The 11,257-nt window shown below is 46.1% G+C and overlaps 1 protein-coding gene across 1 annotated transcript; it reads left to right on the top strand.

Annotated features, from left to right (window-relative positions):
* The first annotated feature begins 849 nt into the window (after positions 1-849).
* Positions 850-10,232, top strand: LOC122363779 (septin-2-like). Its single transcript, XM_043333420.1, has 9 exons — positions 850-1,131; positions 2,958-3,081; positions 4,275-4,417; positions 6,409-6,602; positions 7,398-7,509; positions 8,217-8,409; positions 8,638-8,765; positions 9,062-9,235; positions 9,538-10,232. Exons 1-9 carry the CDS (start codon positions 1,102-1,104, stop codon positions 9,700-9,702), a joined length of 1,263 nt encoding a protein of 420 aa, XP_043189355.1. The 5' UTR covers positions 850-1,101; the 3' UTR covers positions 9,703-10,232.
* The last annotated feature ends 1,025 nt before the right edge of the window (positions 10,233-11,257 follow it).

The following is an 11,257-nucleotide window of genomic DNA, read 5'->3' on the forward strand; positions in this document are numbered from 1 at the left end:
CTGAGGTCAACCTTTGACCTTGACCTTTCGAGGTCAACATATATATCATTTGATGCGGATTGACGAGAGGATCACGATGATGCCCTTAGTTTGTTCCTATCTTGACTAATTCGAAAGTTATTCGAGAAAAACTCTCCATATCTAGCGCCGCCATTTTGACTTTTTCGACCCCTGTGACGTCATCTTTGACCTGACCTGAAAATGACCTTAGTAAAAATTGTAGATCTTGGCCGTGCGTATCCGATGCCGTTTACCGCTTGTCGCTATCTTGCTTCGTTCTCGAGATCTCAGGGGGGGGGGCCGAATCGGCCCCCCCCGCCAGTTTCTTGTCCCGGCGGAGCCCGCCAGGAATAGGGTTAATTGAAGGTGTTCCGCCGCTACTGATAGTCATCTTCTACTTAGGAATTGCTGCCTGCGACACGCAACGCGTAATGCGAAGTGTGTGGTTTTGAGTGATTTGGGGTGGGGTGTCGTCGGCATTCAACACCTAAATTTGCGCATGATAGCGGTCTTGTTCTTGTTAAATGTCGCAAATATGTTTTTTTTTTTTTTGCACAGTTTATTCATCAGCCATGCAGGACGGACTTTATCGATCTAATTACACGAGTTATTCGATTTATAGTCACCTTATTATAGGTACTAACAATTTAGCGCCGTCATTTCTATCTAACTTTCACCAGTTTGGGAACAAAATACTGAACAAAAAATAGATAAATACCTTGACGTCATAGATTATTGTAGTCTCGGCTAGCAGTTATGGAATGACGCACAGGGAAACATCCAATCAAATGTCTAAGTCTTTCGTTTTCATGACGTCATTTTAATGTTCATACTTTGAATTGCTACTTTCTAGCACAACCCAGCCATTTTTGCCGCGGAAACGCCTACTGCAGTTTCATTGTTCTGTTGCAATTGCAATGCGTTGCTTGAATGAAACAATTTGGAGATAGGGCGCCGTCGGTCGATTCATTTTTCAAGTTGGGTCAGAGGCTGTCTTTGTGAAAGTTTGTCTTTCTGCCAGTGGGCTAGTGAGGGGGTGTATCACACGGTTTGCAATTTTTGGGGAGGTTGAGGTGCTGTCAGTTGTTGATTTTGTTGAAAATGCCTCCAGTAGAAAAGGAGAAAACGAGGGTGAGTCAGAGTTGCTGAGCCTTAGCACCTTGACCTATGTGGGACCTGCATTTTTGCAACTATTCGTCCAATTATCTCGCATTGAAGTTTCTTGTTTTATCATCAGTCCAGTTTCAGCCCTGAGGGCCTGCACAAACAGATCAAGTAGGTCAGTTGGGCAAACTAGACTTTTGGAATCAAAAAATGGAGGCATCAATAATTTGATTCTGGTGGGAGGAGCCATGACCAAATATGGGCATGGAATCAATTTTTTGATTCATTTGGGTACACTTTTGACTTCAAATGTATCGTTACGGTTGAAAAAAGGCCCATGACGGTGAGATTTTTCTTTAAAAAAGGTAGAAAAATGTGGTAGGTTTCCAAAAAGTGTTACCTCAAAACTAAGAAATTGTCCCTTTGGCCTTGTGAATGGGAAAAAGACAGAGCCACTGTCCATCACGTAAAAGCTGTTTTGAGGAAATCACACTGTACGTTATTTTTGTATCATGAATCGCATACTAAACAATCAGTATTTGTGTACAATGGCAAAATGAAATTTTAAACCCCTAATTATCATTGTTGTAGTGCTTTTATATTTATTATATGGTTTTTACCTGTTGCTTCAGTTTTTGTATTTTTGACATTTAAAAATTGTGAATTGTTATCAAATGTAGTGAAGGTTAAGTACAACAATGCTATAGGTATCTGTTGTGGTGCTGAGGATACCATTAAATGAGAATAATAGGAAGATAAATGATGTATTCCTGCAAGTCATTGTTACCTATCTCTTAACATTACCTGTGAATCAAAATAATGATTAGCCAGCTGATGGGGAATCAATATTATGATTATATGTTTAAAGTGAATCAATTCCTTGATTGCCTTTCACTACCTATAGAATTCAAATTGTTATGATAGGAGCAATATTATTTTACTTAGGAGATAGTTCCAGCATTTCTGTTCAAGATCAGGCATGCTCCTTCTTGAAACACTCTCTTACTTTTATGTGATTGGTAAGTTAGAAATGGTCTGCATTTATGCCCAAATATGGTCATAAGGAATCAATCTTTTGATGCCTCCATATTTTGATTCCAAAGGTCTAGTTTGCCCAACTGAGGTGGTATATTTGATGTTGCGGGTGACCTACCCACAGAAATATTTGAATAACGCACATGTTCTTCTGTACTTCAATTGGCTGATGAAGTGAGGTAGAAGTTGAGCAGGATGAATGTTATCTAGATGCAAGATTTGGGCTTAGATAAGGGTTCAGGTCTGTTTCAAAATGTTTTTTAATGTAGTTAGTTGACATGGCAATAATGCCACACTTATTGTGACATGGTGGTGAAAATGACCACCAATGGGCAGGTGATTTCAATTTTGGCAAAAATGCCCCTGGATCTCCCAGTGAAAGGAAGGGAATTTTTAGGAAAGCAGCATGCTTACCTACTTTCCCGAGAAACAGGGTCTAGGGAAGGGCTTAAGGGATTCAGATTAAAAATGTATTGTCAGTTGGTCCAAGAGAAAAATGATAACACAATTAAACAATGTGTGACTTTCCCCACAGATGGTGCTCAGTTTGGTTGTCATGCTTTGTGAAATGGCTTGGTTTAACATCAGAGACACAACAGCTATTCAAATTCAAGCCTAGATGATTTAAAAAACATGCAGTTATTGCATGCAGTAATAAGTATATTTCTTGGACTTGCTGGAACTTGCAGCTTGAACTTTTTTACTTGACTAAACTAGAAGATTTCATTGACTGTTTTGAAACCAGGATGCTGTAGGATGTTATGCTGATAAATTTTCATCACATGAACACTGAACAGTATGTATTTTCTGTTTTGCAGGCTGTTGGAGGGAACCAGGTTAGGTCTCTGGATTTGTCTGGACATGTTGGCTTCGACTCCTTGCCTGACCAGCTGGTGACAAAGTCTGTGCAGAATGGGTTCACATTCAACATTATGTGTATTGGTAAGTAATGAAATAGTTACAGCCAGGGCATCCTGATTCATGACACAATGAGTGCATTTTGTGTTCTAAATTCTAATGTTCAAGATTAACCATAGCATTTCAAGTATGATAAAGTAAACCAGTGCATGAATCATTTTGCATAAAAACTCTATGCAGAAACAGGATAAATGTAATGTTATACCTTGTGGCACTAGACAATTCTGATGAAATAAAGTATGAAACTCAAAAGCTAGCAATATTTTTTTTTTTTTTTGTATTTTGACTAGTGTCATTGCTGCTAGTTGACTGATATTTTATCGGGGGACCATCAAAGCGTCCAAAACCGCAGCATCCAAGGTACGCAACATCCAAAACCGCAGCGTCCAAAGTACGCAACGTCCAAAATACGTCCAAAATCGGGTATATAGGGAGCATTCACAACGTCCAAAACCGAAACATCCAAAACCGCAACATCCAAAACGTATCATCCAAAAACGCAACATCCAGGGACGCATCATCCAAAGTACGCAACATCCAAAGTACGCAACATCCAAAGTCCGCAACATCCAAAACCGTTAGGTTAGGTTAGGTTAGGCTAGGTTAGGTTAGGTTAGGTTTTCTTATCCCCGGTAGGCATAAATCAGTAGGTTAGGTTAGGTTAGGTTAGGTTAGGTTAGGTTAGGTTAGGTTAGGTTAGGTTAGGTTAGGTTAGGTTAGGTTAGGTTAGGTTGGGTTTCCTTATCCCCGGTAGGCAAAAATCAGTAGGTTAGGTTAGGTTAGGTTAGGTTGGGTTAGGGATAGGCAAAAATCAGTAGGTTAGGTTAGGTTAGGTTAGGTTAGGTTAGGTTAGGTTGGTTTTGGATGTTGCGTGCCTTGGATGTCGTGGTCTTGGACGTTGTGGTTTTGGAGATAACGTACTTTGGATGTTGCGTTTTTTGGATGATACGTTTTTGGACGTTGCGTTTTTGGATGTTTCGGTTTTGGACTTTGTGAATGCCCCCTATAAACCCGATTTTGGACGTATTTTGGACGTTGCGTACTTTGGACGCTGCGGTTTTGGATGTTGCGTACTTTGGATGCTGCGGTTTTGGACGCTTTGATACGGACCCATTTTATCACAGGCATCCAAATCAAATGTAGGTAATGGAAACATTCTGACAAGTTATAGATGCCCTTCTTTGGTCAGTTGATTCAGTTGTATGCATTTTTCTCAGGTGAGACTGGGCTGGGAAAGTCAACTCTTATGGACTCATTGTTCAATACCAACTTCGAGTCTTCACAAAGTCCACACAACTTGTCAGTAGTGAAGCTGAAGGCACACACCTATGAACTCCAGGAAAGCAATGTTAAATTGAAGGTAAGATATATTCTCATACCTGCCTATTTATAGTGTTCTATTTACTTACTTTTTGTGTCACTGAATTTTGCATATTAGAGGGATAATTTAAACTTAAAAAGTAACTGAGAAATTCAATGTCACTTGTTCAGTCCACAACATTTAGGCTGTCATTTCTATATTGAAGAAGTAGAAAAAGTCCTACCTATGCAATTGCACTAATTATACGATGTTCAATGATTGTCTTTTGATCCTCCAAGCAACCGAGGAAGGTGAAGCTGGTGGTAAGTCATAAATGAAGGACTCGGGACGTTTGAACTTCTTCACCCGCTCTTAAATCAAACGCTTGTCTCACCTTCTCCTTTAACCCTCACCCGTATTGGTGTTTTGCCAGCCGCGAACGTATAAGGGAGGGGGGAGGGGCGTCCGTTGGACCCCCTTGCCGTTTCGCCCCTGATATCGAGCTAGAGCTTCGCGGAAAAAACGACGGTGTTGTCCGTGACGTGAGGAAGCCGATGATGCCCAATTTTAAGGTCCTAGGTCATTGGTTGACCTTCCAGGTCAGGTCAATGACCCAAAGGTCGGAAAAATCGGAACCTGTTAGAACGTCGTAAAGTGTGGCTGCTATGAGGCTTTTCGGGGTGCTGATCACGAATATCATATTAGTTTTGATCACAGATGATATCTTCATGCATTTAAGCTAGGTCGGGTCAGGTCAGGTCAGGTCAACCAGTAGGGGTTCTGCCGGGTGTTCGTGCATCTGACAGCTTCGTAACATGTTACGAAGGCACCAAAACCACTTCATAAATGTTTAAACGGCTGCTAAGCTCGAATTCAATTCCAAAAACTAGCCTAGAAACATGTAAAACTCGAAAAAGTCAACCGATGTCATCTAAGGTCAATGACCTGACCTGACCTTCAGGTGACCTTGAGTCTACCCTAATGCATAGTACCAACATCATATCACATGTTTGAACGCTTGAAACCACGAAAAGACTGCAAACGCGCGGCTAATGCGAGCCGACATAGCCGAATCGCGATTCCGGCCAAACATGGTCTCGAAAAGTTGGTCACTGGTGAAAGGTCATTTGGGTCCGGGTCATGAAATTTTCAGGGTAGGTGCAAAATTGATTAACGCGAGGGTACTGACATTTTCGTCGCGATCGGCCGCTTTTTACGCCAGTTTTTCGCAAAAAACCGAGGGGGTTCGTTCGACTTTCTCCCCCCCCCCGCCCCCATACGGGCGAGGGTTAAGTGATAAGGCTAAAATCATTGTGAGGTGCAATGTTTCAGGCTGCTATTGGGTGAAATAGACAAGCCTTAGAAGCATATGTTTTGTCCGCTGCAACTTTCGTTTCACCTAGAGAAATGATCGATCGTGAAGCCATAGGCTATTTTTATTGACTTCTTTTGTCTCTGAAATCATTTTGAATATTCACGGCCTTTTAATTAAAAAATTACACCAATGTTTAGGTGAGTTACAATGTAAAATTCGTTCGTCGCATATCTAAAACATCGACAAGCCGCATCATCAATGTAACCCATCAATAAGCGGTCACAAGTGATGGCAATGGCGTCTGTATAAGTGCGTTTGTCCAGGCTCGTATGTCTCCAAGCTCCACCCAGTTTTTTTCTAAGTTCTAGGTATTTATTTTGTGTTATTTTATAACTATGGTTGGTCTATTCCACATCGCGGAGAAGATCACAGCTCTTCCAGACCGCCTTGGGCTAACAGGAACCGCCGTTTGTTTGAGTGATGTGTTGACGGTCGCGTCAATAGTGTGTCCGATGTCAGGACGACGCTCCCGGCTCATGCCCTCATATGGTAATGTTTATGTAACGGATGCGGTCGGTAGGGCGACAAGAGCCGGGGGATGGACTGGCTGGGGCTGCAGAAAGAATGACGTGATGTAACTACCTCGCTGGTTTCATTCATGGCATTCCTAGGCGGTCAAGCATGTGAAAAAACTTCACTCTGCGTCATTTGGCTAACATCGTCTTTGTTTGTTCAGCTTACTCTCTGCGATACGGTCGGCTACGGAGACCAAATCAACAAGGAAGACAGCTTCAAGGCCATCGTCGACTACATCGACACCCAGTTCGAGAACTACCTGCAGGAGGAGCTGAAGATCAAGCGGTCCCTCTCGGCGTACCATGACACGCGCATTCACGCCTGCGTCTACTTTATCTGCCCCACGGGGCACGGGTGAGTGGTCAGCGCAGAGGCCCAGAGGGGAGTTTCGCTGATGACCATTGCTGATGTTTGTGAACGGACGACGCCGGAACGGGAAGGAGAGAGTGAGATAGCGGCGCGTTGTTGCGGTCGCTGTGGGCGATGGCGTGGAAAAACGGCATCGTTTTGCGTCGCAGGCGTCCGGTACTGTTTCGTGTATTGTGAACGTGGAGATCCGCAGGCGTGTGATTTCACTTTAAATCGCCTGAACCTGTTCGAAAGCGGGAACCGGTCGCACATTTAATCTGGGCTAGTTGAGCCTGTCTCATAATGCTTAACGACAAGTGACCGGTCTTGGACTTTTACGAGTATGGTGCTGATCTAACCATCGCTTGTATTTTTAACATCCCAAGTGGCCCCGCTGCGAGGGGTCTCTAAGGTAGTTAAAACGTGGATGACGTAGGGTCTGTTCCAGTCGCACTTCCTAACACCCCTAAACTCCTCCAAGATTGCTTCCCTGTTCCAGTGGCAGCTCTAGCCCCTATAAAGTCAAGGAGGGTCCTGCTCCAACCTCCTCTATCTTGCTCTTGGAGGAGTTTAGAGGTGTTTGGAAGTACGACTGGAACTGAGACTCGTAGTCAATCACCGTGCATGGCCATTCTTATCATTTGTCAAGTGTGAAGCTCAAATCGGTAACCTGATTACTGTGACTTTGTTCTTCACACGCACGCCGACGCCAAGGCTTCGATGGAATGAAGCGTCATTTACCGCAAGGTACGAGTACTATTTTGATATCCTCTTACCGCTTCCTCCCCGTTCCTTCCTCAGCCTGAAGTCTCTGGATCTTGTGTGCATGAAGAAGCTGCAGAGCAAGGTGAACATCATCCCCGTCATCGCCAAGGCGGACACCATCTCCAAGACCGAGCTCATCAAGTTCAAGGTAAATTCAGATGTTTATACGTTGGGTATTTAAACGGTAGAAGTTACTTATAACTTATAAGGCTAGGAGTTCAGTATTGCTAGACAACGTCAGATTCATAAAAAGGCTAGGAGTCTCTAGGCGAAGAATATGCCCTTACTATGTCAATGGCCAGCTACTTCAGTTGAAATTTTCTTTTCGTTATAGTTCTGCCTATCTGCTGTGAAAGAATCAGAATTAGAAGACATTGTTGCGCCCAGTCAATTATGTCATTCGGGCTAAGCTGTTTTAGAGCACACCTGACTAAAATCATAATAGTGATTTTAGGGCATAACTACGTTGCGTTATCGAGACAGACGGCCTTATCTTATATTGCATGCTGCTTTAAAGAGGCCGTGATGCTAACCGGTGCATATTGAGTGCGGATATCGTCAGGCCAATCCTTTCCGTATCGTTCAGTTGATTTCCTTAGAGTCCACCGGAATTTCCGGGAAGCTCCTGTAACGGTCAATCCGAAAGCCCTGAGTAGCCTACACCCGATGTCTCAGTAAGGATTGAGCTCCGTCAAATAATATTATTCATTCCTAGACTAGGTGAGCTCATGCGGTATTGCCCTTACCATAGACCATTATATATCGTATCGTGTTGATACATAGTGGTCTATGCCTCTATTATTCAATCGGTCATCAGTTAAGTGCACCTTACGATATTCTCCCACCGGCCGACAGCAACGCATTCTGGCCGAGTTGAACAGCAACGGCGTGCAGATCTACCACTTCCCAACCGACGACACGACGGTGGCCGAGACGAACCAGGCGATGAACGCACACATTCCGTTCGCGGTGGTGGGCAGCACCGACTTCGTCAAGGTCGGCAACAAGATGGCCAGGGCCCGCGAGTACCCCTGGGGCACCGTGCAGGGTGAGTGACGCAGCCCGGGACGGTGAGTGACGGGAGATATGAAAGGGGATGATCGAAGAGGAAGTGGTGTGATATCACATTCACCACGAAGCGCTTCCATGCACTGATGCACTGTTATAACTAATCATCAGTTTTCGAGAATGAATATTTGTCTTTAAATGCATTATCTGTTTTTTTTTTTTCGACAGTATTTGCTGCAGTGTATCAGCGTACGTTGTCGTGTTTCAGTTGAGAACGAGAACCACTGCGACTTTGTGAAGCTCCGTGAGATGTTGATTCGCACCAACATGGAGGATCTGCGCGACACCACGCACACCAAGCACTACGAGCTCTACCGGCAGGCGCGCCTCGAGAAGGTGGGTATTTTACGTCCAACAAAAACCTCTGGCCAAAATGGCACGTGAGTTTTTGCTTTGAAGGAATCCTCACTCCTCAGCCTGGTGGGTTAAATATCTCCAGACGGAACAATACATATCCGAGGTCGGTGTTTTTAGTAACATTTGTTGGTTTGGATAGACCAGGGTAGCTTTGCGAACAAAGCCTTGTTTGACACACATACCACGGTCGTGTTCCACTCGCTGCACTTTCTCCTGCACTGGCCCGCCATCTAGCGACCCCTCTCTAACCGACTACCTTCCCTCGCCGCCGCCAGATGGGCTTCAGCGACGTCGGCCCGGACAACAAGCCGGTCAACTTCCAGGAGACGTACGAGACGAAGCGCTCTGAGCACCTGGACGAGATGCAGCAGAAGGAGGACCAGATGCGCCAGATGTTCGTCCAGCGCGTCAAGGAAAAGGAGACAGAGCTCAAGGAGGCCGAGAAACAGGTACGCGCCAATGAAAGCGTTCGCGGCTCTTATTCCTTTTTTTTCTTCATCGGCGTCGTTTCATTGTTTACTGTTGTTTCGATTGATAGAAGGAGGTTTTTGGAGATTCGATCTAGTTCTCAATGTTTTTTTTCAACTCTTGTACGATTTAACACTTATCGGACAAACGTTGACCAATGTATGCCATCCCTCACGTTCATGCCCTCCCTTCGTGCTGCTCACATAATGTGACACATGAATCGAAATGTATGATATGATGTTCTGTGCCGGTCGTAACGCCGCCCTGTGCGCCCGTCCGACAGCTGCAGCAGCGGTTCGACAAGATGAAGCGTGAACATGGCGAGGAGAAGCGGCGTGTGGAGGAGGAGCGGCGGCAACTGGAGGAGGAGATCGCAGAGTTCCACCGGCGCAAGACGGCCCACATGGCCGGATCGGGCACCCTCACACTCGGAAAGAAGAAGAAATGAGCGGCGGAGTGACAGGCGAAGGAGAGGAGGGGTGAAGAGAGCAGCTGAGGTGACGGAGGAGAGTCAGAACGAGCGATACCGAGAGGACCCGGGGAGAGGAGACAGAGTTGCGGAGAGCTCCTGCCTTGACGACTGTTTTAACCTGATGGCGCCAAATAGTCCATGAATTGCCAATGCGAATGATCCGGCGGGCGAGGTGAATACCGAGTAGCCGCGCCCCTCTACAGACCATGTTAGCTGGCCGGATACGCTGCACGTTTTTAGTATCGTTACACGCACCCATGTACTCCGGACTGGACTTGAACGGGACGGTTCATCATGCGCACCGAACGCCCGACCCGCCGCGCTGGTGGCTGTCGCTGCTGCCAGTGTGGCATGCTTGCGCTTTTCTTGCTCCGCGTATCGGTCTTGCCCTGCTCTGAGCGTTCGAGGGAACAATGCTACCTATATAATTCCCCTGTCCAGTCATGTGCCCCATGTCGCGCTTCCTTTACGTTTTGTACGAGCCGTATAAACTATTTGTAAAGAAATCGCTTTTATTTCAATCGGGTCTTGGCAAAGTAACTTCTTCAGACGGTAAAAAGTGTCACGAAGCAAATAGTTATGCTATCCTTGACGATTTGTAAGGCCTGGTAGTGCGGGTTATCTATGATGCTTAGTAAAGGAATGGTGTAAAAGGAGCCGGAGAAGGCGCTGGAGAATCCCGTACGCTTGGAACTTTGAAGCGAAGCAGGACGGGAGGCAAAATAGCTGTTGATTGGTGATCGCCGATATTGTAGCCTCAACAGATATCGATTGTGCATCGATCAGTGGAAGAAGGCTGTAGAGACTGGTCAGGCTAATTGCTCTATAGGTACAGTGATCTCTCTTGAAAGTACCGATACACAGTGCGGCGATGCTATCAATGCCGTCCGAGGAGGGCTGCCAAGTTTGAGTCGCCGAACCACTTGACCTAGGGATGGATGGAAATGCCTGGAAGGAAGGGGTAAAAGAGGGTCGAATTGGTTTCAGCCGTTGGTTTACCGGTTCATCCTTTCCCCGCATACCGGTACTTTCAAGAGAGACTGCACGGCGTCGGCATTGGCCAGGTACGTACGCACGCCGAATTGCACACAAGTGGTTCGGTTGCTTCACATAGGAGCGAAAATGAAATTTATGTACCAAGTAGGTACAGCTCTTCACCCAGTTTTAAAGTCAAGTTAAAGGTTTCCTTTTTTACTGAGGGGTGTTCACGGGCACCGCACACTGCTGCGTGCGGTGTGTGCGGTGCGTCCAGCAGGCGTGGGGGTAGGGGATGGGTAGGCGGCTCTGACGTCACGGCTGCGTGCGGTGGACGGTCCGCTGTGGCCAGTCCCGACCGGCCACAGCGATCGCTGTGTGCGGTGACGGAAGGCTGACGTAGGGACGAAGTGGGCGGAGCTTCGAGGCTGTGTGCGGTCCGACCGCACACAGCCTCCAAGCTCCGCCCACTGCGTCCCTACGTCAGCCTTGCGTCACCGCACACAGCGACCGCTGTGGCCGGTCGGGACTGGCCACAGCGGACCGTCCACCGCAC

The sequence above is a fragment of the Amphibalanus amphitrite genome, unplaced genomic scaffold (assembly GCF_019059575.1).
Source record: "Amphibalanus amphitrite isolate SeventyFive unplaced genomic scaffold, NRLGWU_Aamphi_draft 000639F_arrow, whole genome shotgun sequence".
NCBI classification, from domain to species: domain Eukaryota; kingdom Metazoa; phylum Arthropoda; class Thecostraca; order Balanomorpha; family Balanidae; genus Amphibalanus; species Amphibalanus amphitrite.

What these genes read in the sequence shown, in the direction of transcription:
- LOC122363779 (XM_043333420.1), top strand. Translation starts at nt 1,102, where the DNA reads ATGCCTCCAGTAGAAAAGGAGAAAACGAGG. An exon ending in TAGAAAAGGAGAAAACGAGG is followed by an intron (nt 1,132 to 2,957) that starts GTGAGTCAGAGT and finishes TCTGTTTTGCAG; the next exon opens with GCTGTTGGAGGGAACCAGGT. An exon ending in ATTCAACATTATGTGTATTG is followed by an intron (nt 3,082 to 4,274) that starts GTAAGTAATGAA and finishes CATTTTTCTCAG; the next exon opens with GTGAGACTGGGCTGGGAAAG.